This window comes from Prinia subflava, chromosome W (assembly GCF_021018805.1).
Source record: "Prinia subflava isolate CZ2003 ecotype Zambia chromosome W, Cam_Psub_1.2, whole genome shotgun sequence".
Classification (NCBI taxonomy): Eukaryota; Metazoa; Chordata; class Aves; order Passeriformes; family Cisticolidae; genus Prinia; species Prinia subflava.
The window spans coordinates 3287400-3304104 of NC_086282.1; the positions used below are offsets into that span (position 1 = coordinate 3287400).

Genomic DNA, 16705 nt, shown 5'->3' on the forward strand with positions numbered 1-16705 from the left:
CTCTTTTAAAGAATGTGCAGCTTTTTCTAGACCATTCCCTTGGAGTTATATGTCCAGCAATGATGTCTCTGAGACTGAAATGAACCAAGCTCTGGCTTCTGGTGTGCTGATGTCACTCACATCAGCTCCATCAGCTTAGTGGCTTTCTGGTGTGGGAGGGGAAGGAGAATTTGGCAGTGTGCTGAGACATAGTTACTGCAGTTTTGGTGTTGCTCGTGGGATTTACTGCATGTGATCTGAGTATTGACTCTCCAGGAGCATTGATCAATCACAGTATCAAGCTACTTTTGCAATAGAATATAAGCTGAGAAATGGTGTTTGCTCTACTGACTGCCACAAAGCTGTCGGCTTTCTGCCAAGCTCCTGGGAAACAGGCAAAAGTGAACAAGGGGTCCTGCCACCCCTGTAAGCTGCTTCCTCTTGTGACTTGCTCATCTTTCCTCTTTTACATTCTTTTCCCCATCCTCTCCCTGTTAGCTGCTGCTTGCAATGGAAGGATAAGCACAGATACCTGCAAACCTGCCAGTTGAGGAATTGCATGCTCACCGTGAGTTTTGTTGTTAATGAGCCACACAGAGCAGGCAACAGGCAGCCCCAGAGGATTCATCAGGGGCTGGTTCCAGATACCTGTTGAAATAATTTGAAAGATTTCCACTGACTTCAGTAAGCTCTGGTTCTGTTCCTAATTGCACCCTCCTGTGTTTCTCAGGGATTTAAATCCAGGAAGCTGTATATGCTGTGCTTGTGTACCCATAGCTCCCTAATGTCCTTTCTGTGCCAGGGCTCTGGAGAAACAGACTGGATTCCAGCAGCACTTTGGTCTTCTGGGTACATTAGTCATGCACCTCAGGGCCTCAGTTTCCCCAAGGGCAGAGATAATGACAGTTTCTTCTTGAGAAAAAAAAAAGCCTGAGGACTTCTCATTTGTTGTATAGAGGAGCTGGTAGCTTCCATGGTCAGTTTGAGTGACTGGAAAGTGAGAAAGGGAGATGAGCAAGATCTAAATGGATATGTCTGCTTTCACAGCAGCTACACTGATGAACCTCTGAGAGCCCATCTGTTGTGGCAGCAAGGATCAGAGCTCTGTTGGGTCAGAAGTGGTTAAGTTTATCTAAACTGCCTCTTTGGTGTGAACAGCCTGTATTTAGGATGATATCTATGAAAGTTATCAGAATTGATCAAGTATGGCCACATTGAAGTCAAGTGGTGTTGTGGTGTGGGTTTTCTGCTTTGACTTTTCAGTCTAGCTTTCTATTTAAATTGTGTGTTATGATTTAAATTATGCATACCGTTATGTGTCAGTTCTCTGTATCCCTGCCTCTGTTTCTAGAACTTTCCTTGCCAATCTTTCCTCCCTTGATATCTCATTTGCTATTTTGTATCATTACACTGCTTTTGCTATTCCCATTGGATTTAGTTCTGTATTCCTGCCTTAGACTCCTCCCTGAGTGCACTCTCATTGGTTGTTTGCTTTGTATTGCCCTGTCTATAAAACCCATGGCGGGAAGCATGTTCCCGGTTCTTGGGGTTCAGCTTTTAGGATTTATTCTTCAGTTGTACCTTTAATAAATCTCCTCAGTTTACCCCAAGACCCGTCTCGCCTCTGCTTCATCTCTGCGCTCCAAAAGCAACTGCTGAGACCATCAGAGTCCCTGAGCGGGGAGGAAGAGTCTCCCCGGGGGGAATGTGTGGCATCCCAATGCTGCCGTGCGTGTCCTGGGAAACGCACACCGCGGCATACTGACGCACCAACGTGGGGCAAGAGCACCAACAACCCTGAGACAAAGATGGACCACGGCACCACCAGCACAGCACAGAACCCCGCGGAATACCGCTTCAGTGCCGTCTCTGGCACAGCGGCTGTCCCGAGCTGTTGCGGCCCGGGGCGGCCCCTCCCCCACCGCGCAGAAACCCCACAAGCCACCACCGCCAGCTGGCACGGCGTGGGCCTGGGTCCCAGCCCCTTGGGGGCCCAGCCCACTGTGGCACGGGGCGGGCAGCGCGGTCCCGGCGCCTAGAGAAGCCAAGCAGAGCACACCCCGCCCGGCAGCAGCGGCGAAAAGAGCCCCGCAGAACAAACACACCGCAATATGGTGGTGCTCATTCGTGGGGCTCCCTGCCCCTCTTCTCAGCCCGCGAAGAGGAAGGGAGTGAAGAACATTGGTGACACGGGACTTCCCAACTCCAGAGAGGAACCGAAGCAGGAGCGGTTCCGGGACTCTTTCGTGCCCGCTCCCAGAGGGGATGTCTACCTGGGACCGAAAAGAGAAAGCTTGCCGGAAAGGCCCTCGCAAAGCGGAGAGAAGGGGCAGGCACATCGCGGCTGATCACGGACGCGGCGAGCCGAGAAAAGAAAGGAGTCCTCAGCGAGTTATTATTTCATCGAGACCTGCTACCTGACTAGCTGCGGGAGCCGTGGTGAAGCCGAGGAGCACTGGATCCAGCGCCGAGGTAGCCCGCCCGGGAGGACCAGCGCCAGCTAGACCTGCAAGGAAGCCGAGGTGCTTTTGAGGGCTGAGCACCTGTGATGGGTAAGGCTTCGGGGTCCCCCCCCAACTATTAAGCAGGTTTTCTTTTCTCTGTCAGTCAGTGGGAATTGTAGCCAGGCCGATAGGGAGCCCCTTCCAAAAGAAAAAAGGGTGGTTGGGTAGCTTGCTGTTCAGACCTTACTTGAGTTCGAGGCAGATCCAGTGGCATTTTGAGTCGACATTTGGGTCCTCATGCCCCTGTCCGGCCCCAATGGGGGAACTGCAGTAGGCTACTCAGGAGAGATTTTGGAGGGGAGACAAGCAGGCTCACCGATTCCTTCCACTCTCACCCCCTGTAACCGAGTGTAAGTCGAGGGTCGCGTCTCTGGGGAGAGGAGGGAGAGTGGAAGGGACAAGAAGATGGGACAGAGACTGTTAAGCAGACAGCGAGACATTTATGTTAGATTTAAATTAATTTTAGCTACTTGTGGGAGAGAATTTAAGAAAAAAGGATTTAAAGAAGATGATAATTTTGATTTTTGGGGTTTTCCCAGGGACCCCAATTGAGAATTTCTTTTAGATTGAGTTTTGGGATTGGATTTGGAAAGATAAGTTAAAGTTTGTGTTATAAGTAAAGGAGACACTTCAACATCACGCATCTCATCGAAATTCGAGCGTCGGGTCCCTCTCCCATGAATTTCCCGTTGGCTTCTGTGAAGCTCCCCTCACCCTCAGCCCCTCAGACTTCCCCAAGCCCCTGCCTATCCTCTTTGCCAGCCGCCGTTAACTTGGAGGGTGCAGGCTTTTCCTTCCAAGATGGCGATGCGCACGCTGCCTGGAGTCCTTTGTCCCGGGCCTCTCCTTCTTTTCCGGTCCCCAAGCCTGTCCCCGGTTCCACGCCTTCTTTCAGAGGCCCTTCCTTCCGTCGCCCTGAGGGTTCGGAAGGAGAGGTAGCCCCAACGGGATCTCTCCTTCAGGAGGGCCCTCCCGGGTTGGAAGAGGAGGGGTCAGCCCCTTTGAAGGGATCCCGAACGGCCAATCCAACTCCTTCTTCCAGCCCTACAGGCCCCCTCCTCTAAGGAGGGACGCTGCTCCTCCGATGGAGGAGGAAGAGCTGGAAACCCAGACTCGGATGTTGTTGTCTTGCCCCCCCCCCCCCCCGAGATGGCTGCGCTCAGGTCGCACCTTTTACCGATACCCAAAACCAACTGTGACAGTTACCCAATTCCTAGTTCCCTTTCTGCTTCTAATCATTCCCTCATTAATCCGAATGTTTTTGCTTCTCTTTTTGAAAGGATTTTCCCTGATTGGTTTGTGTTCAGTCCTTAGCATTTAACTTTTGGAGGGACATCACAAGCGGTTTCGATCCCTCAAAGCCCTTGAGGAAGCCTCTCCAATCTGTAAGATTCTATTGCCCTAACCAAAGAAAATTAACAGGAAAAACCCCTAGCATTTGAATTGATGCAAGCTTCAATTTAACTGTTTAAAGCATCAAATTAATTTGCTTGTCTTTGCTATATTATTTCTTAGATTTAGTCATTGAAAGAACAGACTTTAGCATATGCTGCAATCATTTCATTTGTGGTAACTGCACAAGCTCCTATCCATTTCCTTAGTCATACCTTACCCAGTGTTCCTTTTGATTTCTCACTATTGTCATATTTATATTTATTATGTTTATATTTGTTGTATTTTATTATCCTCACTATATTATATTATGTTTATTTTATATATATATACATTTAATACATATTTGTTATTATTACAATGATATCTTTACTAGTGTGAATTTAAAAATATAAGTTCATTGGTCTACTCACTAAACCCTGTTCATTACCTTTTTGCAAGGGCCCAGCAGAAGGTAAATGTCCACAGTTTGGTGATGAAAAACAGATTCAAAACAAGTGATACTTAGTTAACTAATCATTTAATGACAATTAATTTCTTTTGTAGTGAATTTAACTATGAAGTCTAAGGTAGAAATTCAAAGCAATTTATTTCCACTTCATAGAATTAGTATTTGTTTTCCAGACCAAAAGGAAGTAATTTAAATTAGATGCCTTATTTCATAAGCTTGATAAAATTATTTAATTTCCCTATCCCAATTTGTTTTTCCTGTGTTGCTTTTAAACTCGAGTGTTCTCTGTGTTCCAGATAATTTTGAAATAATTTATCAAGTTGTGTATTATAGAAGGAAAGTCATGCTGCCACACCTGCACCTGCCACCTTGCGCTCTGATGTTGTCATCTAAAAACTTGAGACTGCTGGGAACCTTTCTAACCAGCTGACAGTGAGAACAGCCATCAATCAGATTTGTCAAAAGAAGAAGTTTGCTGCAACCTGCCTTAACCCAACAAGTTTTTGTGTTTGTGTTGTAGTTGTCAGTATCATGGATTTGTTAATTAAGAGAATGCTGCCGTGCGCGTCCTGGGAAACGCACACCGCGACAAAGTGCCAAAAATCAACTACATTAGGGAGGAATGTAGACTACTGCAGACCTTTATGGTAAAGAGCATCCTGAATGCACAATCACTCTTTGGTTTAAAGGATGTTTCTGCTAACTCCTTGTGCTGGTTTGAAAGCAAAACCAGTGAAATACTCCAAGTCAAAAATACAATTTAAAAGGAGAGAGAAAAAAAAAGTAAAATAAAATAAAAGCAATAGTACAAAAGACCACTGACAGAGTCAGAATAGAACCTGACACCCTGTTAGTTAGGGTGGTGGTAGCAGTCCAGATGAAGCAGTCTTGTTGAAGCAGTGATCCTGTAGAAAGGTCTGGTAGCTCTTGTCCTCTGGGAATCCAGTGGGTAAGGGCTCCTGTGCTGTCCCAAATCCCAGATTACATCCAGATGGGAATGCTTGGCTCCTCCCCCTGGGCGGAGCACCTCAAAATGGGCTGATATCATTCTATAAGGCATGCACTAGGTCTTTGCCCATTAAAGAGAGATAGCTCCTGGAGGGAGTTACCTATGAGACATGCGGCAAGGCATTGATGGCCCATTAACAAAAGATAGTCCGGAGGGAGGGGGCAAGGGAAACACTGCCCCACCTAGTTTCAGCAGCTCATGAAGATGGTGATAGAATACATACTTTGGGCACATCTTACATTGTAACCTAGGACATAATCCACCCCTTATTCTGTTACCATCTACATCATACCTGAATCAATACACTCTTACAGATATACATATATATATCCAGAATGAAACCTTACACACAGTTTTCACTCAAAATTAGGTCTCTTTGTGGTACACAATGGGTTTCCCCATCTTTCTGCATTACCCACCAAATATAACCAGGTCCTTGAGCAAAAACAATCCCATGGATGGGTCTGCCTTTGCCTGAGGTGGGATTAATCAGTTGGTCTTTTTCCAGCAATTCAGCCATCCCCACAGAGCATTAGCTACCATCCACGAGTCGGTGTAGAGATAGAGCCTCGGCCACTTCTCTCATTCGGCAATACCCAAAACCAGCTGGACAGCTTTAATCTCTGGAACATGACTCAATCCACTTTGTTCCTCAGTAGCTTGTGCAACTCATCGTATGGGGCTCCATACTGCAGCTTTCCATTTCCGGTTAGTGCCTACAATTCATCAAGAACCATCAGTGAAGAGGGCATATTGTCTTTAAGTCTCCAGTAGCTCATGATATGGTGGGGCTTCCTCAGCTTGTGTGTATTGGTTTGGAAAGACAGGTATCTGTCAGGGAAAACTGGAGTTTCCCTTGGAATGGAGAATGTAAAAAAAACCCCTCCCTCCAAATTATTACAGTTTTGCAATTAGGAGCTTTCAGGCAAAAATATGGGAATAGGAAAACAGTTGTTTACTAGGAATATTAAAAAAACCCACAAATGCAGTAGTACAAAAAAAAAAAAACCAAAAAAACAAGCAAGCAAACAAAGTCCTAGAAAACCCTGACAGAGTCAGAGATATGACCTGACACCCTGTTGTCAGGGTGTTGGAAACAGTCCGAAAACAGATGTTGTTCTCTGAAGTAGAGATGATCCTGTAGAAAAAAAAAAGGTTCCAGTGCTGGCGAGATGGGTCCGGTCTTCCTCCAAGAATGCAGTGGAAAAAAACAGCTAAATTGGTGTTTCGGATTCCTGGTTTAATGCTGGTTCAAAAGGCTTTGACTCCTCCCACTGAGTGGAGCATCTCACAATGGAATGAAGTAATGTTATCAGTCATGTGAGGGGCCTTAAATGGTCCATTCACAGGTGATGTCCCTTGGAGGAGGATGGGTGGAGGAAGAGATAAGAAGGCACTGCCTTATCTGGTGTTATCAGTTGTCCCATTAACAGAAGGCATCTGCCCTCTCCCCCCCTAGAGTTACAAGAGATAAAGACAGTATCTCCCAACTGGTTTCAACAGATAAACATAGAATACACATTTTTGGTTACATTTTTCAACCCAAGACTACGTGTCACTTGCTAATCTTCTTCTTCAGAAGATAATCCAAAAGTCTGACCTTCAGGCCAGTTTGTTATCATTTCCAGAATCCCAGGGGGATTTGGGTTTCCAATTTGGACACGCTGAGTGATGAGAGCAATCCATGTGGTGTCAGTGGCACGATGCATGGAAGGAACTTTTCCCTTGAACATCCACCCCAACACTATTAGTTGGGGTGCCAGAAGCAGCTGTGTTTCAGTGCCAATTACTTCTGAAGCCGCTTGAACTCCTTCACAGGCAGCCAAGATTTCCTTCTCTGTTGGAGTGTAGTTGGCTTCAGATCCTTTGTAAATTCGGCTCCAGAATCCCAGTGGTCGACCCCGAGTCTCACCAGGCACCTTCTGCCAAAGGCTCCAGGACAGATCATTGCTCCCAGCTGCACAGTAGAGCACATTCTTTACCTCTGGTCCTATTCTGACAGGGCCAAGGGCTACTGCATGAGCGATCTCCTGCTTGATCTGGGCGAAGGCTTGTTGCTGTACAGGGCCCCAGTGGAAATCGTTCTTGCGTGTAACCAGATAAGAGAGGGCTCACAATCTGGCTATACTCAGGAATGTGCATTCTCCAAAAGCCTATGGTACCTAGGAAAGCTTGCGCTTCCTTCTTGTTGGTAGGGGGGGACATGGCAGTGATTTTGTTGATTACTTCTGTGGGGATCCATCTTGCCACTTGACTCCCAGAAACTGAATTTCTTCAGCCAGTCCCTTAACCATATTTTGCCTAATGGCAAAAACAGCTTTCAGCAGAATCTGGATAAGTTTCTCTCCCTTCTCGGAAGCTTCCTTTGCTGTGTTCCCCCCACAATGATGTCATCAATGTACTGTAGATCTTCGGAAGCTTTGCTTTTTTGCAGTGCAGCCTGGATTGATGCCTTAGGGCTGGCTTTTTCTGTTTTGTCTGATAGCACTGAGTGGTGCTAAGATCTTCACGGGGTGACGGGGGTAGGGCAGTCTTGTTCAAGGACATTGTCTCCAAGCTCCAGGCCCGAGCATAAACAACCTGGAAGAGAAGGGCAAGTCGAGAGGAGGGTGTTCGGTGATTCGGGGTTATTGATTGGACAGTGCATTGCTATATGCAAATGAATGGAAACTTGTAAAAGGGGTAAGATCTGGGGACAAGCCCCTTTTTTTGTCTCCATCTTGGAAATATTTGGGCTGGGCCACTTCTGTGGGTCTGGAGACGCAAGGGCATGGGCTTGAATAAACACTCATTTTGTTCCTTTCACTCTGTCTAGCCTCTGTTTCAGCCTCAAGGCATCAGTCCATGGATCAGTCCATGGTGATGCCTTTGTTTTTAGCTTTTGTATTTTCAGATTCTGTGCTGCCTAGAGATGTAGTTCCGAGCCTCATATTAGGTGCCAGTAAGCTCTCTTCACAAAGTAGATAGACAAAACAAATCCTTTTCCTACTGGGGACCAAGGATGACTTTCAGCCCAACAACATAAACAACGATGGACTGAGAGGAGGAACAAGAAGGATGGAACCTGACAACCTGAAGCTGTAATTGGACAATCAAACCCCAATATGCAAATGGACCGAAACCTATAAAAATGTAATATATCATGACCGGTCATCCATTTTTTGTGGCCATTCTTGGTCCACCCAGGGCACAGCCTTTGTTCAGGTTCCTGTCCTGCCCAAGGTGGATCCTGGAGGCCTTTCAATCAATACCTACTTTATTTTCTAGCTCTGTCCAGTCTCTGTTTCAGGTCAGCCTTCCAAAGCATCAGTTTCTGGCGACTCCACTGGGACTGTGAGGCATCTAGAAAACCCCCCTAGACCAGAGGAACACCCAGCTCCTGCCAGCAATCCGAGAGGAGGGCGGCCCCAGCTGTGGCCCAACAAGTATCAGAGCCTAAGAATACAAAGTCCTGTAGACCTGACAGAAGCACATGAGTAATTGAATAAAAAGGTATGCTGTTTAGCACCTGAGTTAGGTGTTAGTGAAAGAGCTCGAGGGTCAGGCAGAGTGCTCTCTGTCTCCCTGCTGGTAGTGAGAAAATGCTCTCTTAAAGACAGTTAAATTGCAATGCTGTTGGTGTGAGGCCAGCAGTGGCGCAGGGAGTGAGTCCCTGCCCAGGGTTTGGAGTGCAGTGCTCTTAGCGTGGAAGCCAGCAGGAGTGTAGAGAGGAGGGTTCTTGCTCATTCTCTCTCTCCCTAATTACCTTTTCCGTCCTTGCTGCTGAAGTATGGGGTATGCATTTTCTTGTGATTGTTGTAATAATAACATCCCAAGAGATAGTCTTCTAGCATTAGTTTTGAGAAAAGGAGACTGACCTAATGGGGGTATTCCTTATTCTGTAAATCTAAACTTAGTAGACTCTCAGAAAAAATTTAGCCAACTTATTGTAATATATTATGTAATTCGTGTTCATGCAATATAAATGTATAAGCATCCATGTTCATGTAATATGATGTATCAATGGTATAAGTTCGGCCATGTTTTAGGAGGCATACGGTAGCAGCCACCCAGGCTTGGAAATAAAGTAAAAAGGATTAAGAATATCAAAGCATCCTTGCTGGAAACTTGGGCAAGGACCATGATTTACAACAGAAAGGAGGGTGGCTACAGGAAGAGATAAGCCCACTCTGGAGATGGACTCGTCAACGACCGACAATTATCACTCAATATGGATCTAGATTTCATCATCAGGGGTGTGCATCCCAATACAAGATTCCTCGAAATCCAATCAAGTATTCATCTCTTCTCGGAAATCCAATCAACTGCCCGGCAGTGAGGACAGAATTTCATGAATATGGAGAAAGAGTGGGAAAAGGACAAAGAAGTATGAAGAAATGCCCTGTCCAGCCAAAAAACTGTATATGAACTAACCCTGCTGGGACTGAAATTGTGAACAGGGGAGCTACAGTGCGATAGAGGCCAGAGCTAGGTTCACCCAGTGCCGATCCCAGGCTCGACACTGACGTTGTTTGTGGTTTTTTCATTTTGCAAATTTTGTTTCCAAATTTTATTTTTGTAAATTATTAATAAAATTCATTTTTATTAATTGGATTTGCTACGTATTTATAACATTATGAACTGGATAACAACCAGAAGTAGCCAAAATTCAGGAGTCTTGATAAAAAGCTGATATCGAGTTTAATTTCCCTCATAGGTGAAGACCAGTATTTAGATGAATTAGAATATGCCGGGCTCTTTATAGTGGTAGCTTGCCGCCAAGAGCCAGAGAAAAAGGAGCATATTTCGCTCTTAAAGAAAAAACTGAAAAAGTAAAAAAAATGATGAGTTGATATAGAATAAGGAATGTAAAACCAAAGAAGAGGCAGAATTCGACCTCAGAGGCCTGATCTGAGGGCAGGCCCTAGCCCAGGTCCGGGCAAGGCCCCTGCACTCCCGGCCCCGCCGGCGCCACCCCCGGTCCCGCTGGTGTGACTCCCGGGAAGGGGGAAAACACCTCCACCCCAGGTCCCACCCCAACTGATGATGGTACCGGCTCTGTCACCCTCGGTCCTGCCCCCACTGGCACGGTGACCCCTGACATCACAATGAAAAGAACAGGGCATATGCCTTTATTAATATTCAGCTCTTTATTAAAGTGATCAGCTCATTATTAAAGTCATCAGCAGGATTGCAGAGTCCGATCGGAGTTTTCCACGCTGCTGCAGCCATCCGAAGGAGCAGGTGCTGTCCCAGTTCATCATTCTACTGCAAACAGTAGATGCCAAGTTCTTGTTCCCACAGGAACAGCTAGGAGTTCTCTCTGGTTAACCATCAGAAGGCAGAGCAGTAGGGGGGGTCTGCTACTGGAGTGCAGAGTCAGCTCTTTACCCTCAGGGAAAACCTCTGAGAGTTTCCCGTTGTCTGTCTGTGTCACTTAAGCTGGCTGGTTCCCATTCCATTCAGACTCCTCATAGGTCATGGTGAATCTTCAAACTAAGCTAGGGGGTGCATCTACTCCTTGCTCGGCTAGGGCACTATCTAATTCTCCTCTGACGCATCTAGCTTCTTGTCTTGGGGTGCAGTTTCCCTAAAAAACCCTCCCAGGATCCACTGGGCAGTTTTATTTGCATATACAAATGCATATGCATTTGTCCTGGTCGCAGCAGAGGCACTCCCGCTGAAGGAGGTAGTTACAAAGAACAATAACCGGGCAATTAAGGCTGGAGATGCTCCTTTTCACTTTTTAATGAGGTAGGAAAGTGTTGCCAGGCAACTTTTCTTCAGGGCAGCTTCCCTCCCTACTCAAACTGGCTGGGGTGTGGGGGTTAAACAGGAAAAACCCCCATTCCTCCAAAAGGCTGGGCGATGGCACAAACTGGGAGGAGGGGGGCTGCACTCCCAGAGCTCTTTTAACATGCCAATGCATTCTCTGCGCTTTCCCCCGGGGGGGGATGGGGCGACCGTCCTGCCACGGGGCCAGGACAGGGGCAGCCCAGCCCCTCCCAACCGGGAAACTTGTTCATAACAACAACAGGCAGGAGAGCAAAGGCTTTGGCAGCCACCGGCCCCACTCCTGATGTGAATGGGGCCCCCGCTCCTGCCACAGCCCCTGGTTGAAGCAGCCGGGCCCAGTTGGGCGTCCCCCCCTCCTATCCCCAGGCAGATCGCTCCCACCACCATCCAAGAAAGGAGGGAGCGAGGGAGGTGGGCCTATGGTGGGCCCCCAGCTAGTGAAAGAGGAAGAGAAAGGAGGAAGAGACAGCCAGTGTGCGCAGCCCATGGCACCACCCCTAGAGGAGGAACCAGGAGGCAAAGCCTTCTATAAAGAAGGTGGAGAGGGAACCTCCCATGTGAGGAGTTGCTCTGCTCCCAGGCCTTTAAGTTTCCATAACAACCCCAAATGCCAGTGTTATAAATGCCAATACAATATTCCAATTAAAATTATAATTCTGGTTTATTAACAAACAGATCAAATTACAGAATTTCGGCAAAACCACCCACAGCGGAGATACTCGACTATTTTTACCCTGGAAAATGTCAAGGGTGAACAGGGATGTAGTACCTGGCTGACTGCCATCCCCCCTGAGTTCACGAATTGGCCTTGTTCGCGGCTTAGTTTTTATACACTTTATTCCGCCTCTGGCAAAAATTTCCTCATAGTCCTTTTGTTTCCAAGCTAGTTATTCAAATTCATAGTTGTCTCCGGCTTAGCTGAAAAGAGTTCCTTCTCTCCGGTGAGGTGTCAATTTCTGGTTACTCGTGAGTGTATTGACGCCCAGGTTTATGAATGGTATAAGTTCATCTCCGGAGATGTGGGTGATGATAGTCCTCTAATGGTGGTGTTCTGAATGAGGGTGTTGGCTGAAGATAATGATCTGATGACTCTGCCATCCAGGGAGGAGAAGACTGATAGCTTATCTTAATGGGTCTTCTCCTGATGCTGAGGAGATGTCCTTTGTCTCCTTTCTGAATGTTAAATTCCAGGGTGGTGCCTGCTTTTTGTTTTAACAATTTTCAAGGCAGACTGAAACTCATATTCTCATATAACATATATACAGTGATTTTCATAGTTTTAATATGTCATAACCCATAAGAACATGAATTAACATCCCATATTTTTCACACCAAGGAACTGCCTCAGATGTCATCATCGAGGTCCGAAGGCATACAGCCCAGGACCAGTGGCGCTTTAAGTCCTGCGTGGCTTTTCCTGTGATGGGGACTAGGCAGAACAAGTCATATGCTACAACAGAAACAACAGAGTCAGACGGCTCCGGGGGGGGGGGAGACGAGATGGATACCTGTAGGAGGATAGCTTATATCATAAGGTAGAGCTATCCACACCTGGGCCTCAAATCAGGCCTCAGACCAGGCCTCAGGCCTGGTCTAGCAGGCCTCAGTACGTTCAGCATACGTAGTAGCAGATAAACTTATCTGCTACTAGGAATGTGTTAAGATAGTAGTGTTACTAGCATAGAACAGTTACTGGGAAGACACGGTGGCTACCTTAAACTGCAATAGCTTACATATTTCTGTATTCTCACTGCCTATCAGAATGCACCTGTTCTTGTAAACTATTCTGTCTGTATTTAACCCACCATCTCACAGAATAAATCGGATTACGTGCTTAGAACTATATTGGTGTGGACGCACGTTATTCTAGCCCCCGATCTACCAGGGCTCCGCCTTTAGATACCGAGTGTTATAGATGACTGGGGATAAATCATGTTTTTAAGTTAAGAATATGAGTATAAAATACAGTTAACTTATAAGCAAGGAATTTGCTCTGGAAACAGACAGGCCCAGGCTTGTAAAAGTTGCTTTTCACTTATAAGCAGGGGTTTTGCCCTGGAAATGAGCAAGCCCAGGCTTGTAAAAGTTACTTTTCAGAAAATGACAAAGGTGTAGCTGGGTGGAGGGAATGACACTAAGTACCGCCATTAAAGAAGGAGCCATCTCTTTTCTGACAACAAAAACTACTGATGGTTCAGTCATTAAAGGTTGACAAGAATCTCAGCCAATGCATGGGAAAGAAGACACACCTCTATTCATCCACCGAAACCCCGAAATTAGTATTCATCTCGAAGAACCTATTCAGCGGGGAGGGGGACTGAGTAAAAAAACCCCCTAAAATTACTTTATGAAACAGCTTTTCAGCCTTAGGCAAAATAATGTATATATAAGGGGATTTTAAAGTGGGCGAGATTTGTGAACAGAGGGGGGGTCATGGTGCAACAGAGACTGTGACAGAAGTTCACCCAATGTCGATCCCGGGTCTATCAACATTGTCCTTTTGATTGCTGGTATGTTTAAATTCTGTTCTATACTTTCTTAAATTAATAAATTACTTTATTAATTTGGAAAATTGGCTGAGCATTTATAACACCGAGGAAGAAGAAGAGCAGATTTCCGCCCTGGGCAGGCAGAAGAAAAGTAGAATAGTGAGAAGAGCTATCAAAGAACCTAGCCTGATTTCTAAACGTACCAAAACACAAAGAACAGAACCAGTTTTACAAGCTCCATTGAGGCAAGCTGCCAGTAATCAAAGCGCAATGTTTGTAAAAGTACCATAGTCCTTATAGAGTTAGAGCAGTAGAAAGCTATGGTGAAGAAATAAAAAGAGAACCCTGATAAGGTGGCAATGTTAGTAAAATGGGCAATTAACTCGCAGAACCCTGATTGGGCTGATTTAAACTCTATGTTAGACACATTACTTGACCCTACTGAGAGAAGAATAGTGAACAAAGCAATCTTTACCTTAGTCTAGGCGAGTATTACAAATGGATCACTCCAAGGCACCGGCCCACAGATATTCCCCCTTGAAAACCCAGGATGAGATCCAAACACACCAGAACACTTGACAAGATTAAAACGATATCAAACCCTAGTGGTGTATAGGTTAAAACATGGTGTCCCTAAGGCTATGAACTGGTCAAAGATTTATGAAGTAAAGCAAAATTATAATGAATCACCCACCAATTTTTTAAACAGGTTAAGAGAAACTGCCATCAAATATACAGATTTAGATCCAGAATCAACTGATGGCAAAGCACATCTAGTGTTTATTCATGAGTCAAGCTTCAAATGATATAAAGAGAAAGCTACAAAAGATAGAAGGAGTTCAAGACATACATAAACTTCTAGAGGTTGCCTGGAAAGTGTTTCGAGATAGAGGCTCAACTGAAAAGGTTAGAACCCAACCTAGTAAGAAAGCAATTCAAGAAAAGTCATCTAAGAAAACCTCCCCTACAGAGAAAGACCAGTGTGCATGCTGCAAGAAGTGGGGACACTGGAAAAAAGATTGTCCAGCATTGACAGAAAAATCACCAGTTCCCCAACTTCCAGTGGTGCAAAACTCAAGTGACTCAGGCTCTGAGTGACAGAGACCAAAGGTTTCTTCCCCAGCAGAACCTTTAGTTGTAGCTAGGCTGTGAAAAGAGGATGTCGAATTTCTGGTAGATACTGGAGCTGCTTATTCTGTGTTAAATGCCTTAGAAAAAAGACTGAGTCACAATACTGTACAAGTTGTTGAGGCTACCAGGGTAACCAAAACACAGCCTTTCTTTCAACTGTTAAAATTTAAGCTGGGAAAGCACTGGATAACCCATCAATTCCTTTATATGCCTAACTCACCTAAACCATTGCTGAGAAGAGACTTGCTAGAAAAATTAGAAGCAGAAATTAAATTCAAAAAAGGGAAGGGTGTACAGGTTGTAATTCCTGAATCTAAATTTGTCCAAGTTGCTGCACTTTTTATACAGGAGAAATTTGATGAAATCCCTACTGAAGTTGGAAATGTAGTAAATCCAATAGTGTAGGCCAGTGATATTCCAGGAAGATTCAAACAAGCAGAACCAGTGAGTATTACACTCAAACCAGGAGCCACACTGGTAAGGCAAAAACAAACCCATTTGAAATTAGAGAACCGCAAGGGATTGGCACCTGTAATTGAAAAATTTCTGTGACATGGTTTATTAGTGCAATGCGAGTCCAAATTCAACACCCCAATCTTAGCTGCTAAGAAAGCAGATAGTAAGAGTTATTGATTAGTACAAGATTTAAGAGCAATTAACAAAATCACTGAGGACATACATCCAGTAGTAGCTAATCCCTACACCCTTTTGACCACACTGACAGATGAATTAAGATGGTTTACTGTTGTAGACCTGAAAGATGCCTTTTTCTGCATTCCCGTGCATAAAAACAGCCAAGAGCTCTTTGCTTTTGAGTGAGAAAATCCCAAGACAGGGAAGAAAACTCAGCTCACATGGTCAGTTTTACCGCAAGGTTACAAGAACAGTCCCACAATATTTGGAAACCAGCTAGCAAAAGAATTAGAGGACTAGAGAAGACAGGAACCTGAGCCAGAAGAAGTTATTCTTCAATATGTGGATGACATCCTGATTGCAACCAAAACTAAGGATGATTGCATATGACTTACTGTAAGTTTCTTAAACTTCTTGGGACTGAGTAAGTATAAAGTTGCTAAAGACAAAGTACAGATTGCTAAAGAAGCAGTAGTTTACTTGGGGCTTGAGATCTATTGACACCGACAGCTCAGCAAAGAATGAAAAGAAGCCATCTGTCGACTCCCAGAGCCCCATACTGCGAGACAGATGCAAGCATTCTTGAGAACAGTAAGTTTGTGTCGTTTGTAGATAGTCAATTATAGACTACTGGTAAAACCCCTATATGAGACACTAAAAGCAGCCGAAAAAGGAATTATCATATGGACTGAACACACTAGAGCAGCTTTTAAGCAGCTGAAACACTCTCTAATGTCAGCCCCAGCACTGGGGCTACCAGACTTAACTAAGCCTTTTGAACTTTTTACATATGAGAGACTGAATATAACTTTGGAGGTACTAGCACAGCACCTCGAGAATCAAAGGAGGGCTGTAGCCTACTTTTCCAAGCAGCTAGACAGTGTTGCCCAAGGCTGGCCAAGATGCCTGAAGGCTGTGGCAGCCACTGTCCTCCTGATCCAAGAAGCTCAAAAACTCACCCTTAGGCGACACATTGTAGTATATGTACCCCATGCCGTGGCAGCTGTACTAGAACAAAAGGGGGGGGGGGGGGCATTGGCTATCCGACAACTGAATACTCAAATATCAAGCACTGTTTTTAGAACAGGATGATGTTACCCTGAAACCAACTTCTGTTGTTAACCCTGCCATGTTTCTGCCTTCCACCTTAATTGACAATGAGCCTGAACATAACTGTTTACAGACAATTGAAGAAGTCTATTCCAGCCGACCTGACCTGAAAGATATGCCCCTGGAAAATCCAGATTGAGAGCTTTTTACAGATGAGAGCAGCTTTATGACAAATGGCAAAAAGATAACGAGTTATGCATTAACTACGCAGGATAAAGTGATCGAGGCAAAG

At 45.3% G+C, this 16705-nt stretch overlaps 1 protein-coding gene across 1 annotated transcript; it reads right to left on the minus strand.

Annotated features, from left to right (window-relative positions):
* Positions 1-633: 633 nt before the first annotated feature.
* Positions 634-15921, minus strand: LOC134563375 (uncharacterized). The gene is made up of 4 exons (XM_063421259.1): positions 15844-15921; positions 7318-7419; positions 2397-2579; positions 634-2252 (listed from the first exon to the last, which is right to left on the minus strand). Exons 1-4 carry the CDS (start codon positions 15919-15921, stop codon positions 1644-1646), a joined length of 972 nt encoding a protein of 323 aa, XP_063277329.1. The 3' UTR covers positions 634-1643.
* Positions 15922-16705: the final 784 nt, after the last annotated feature.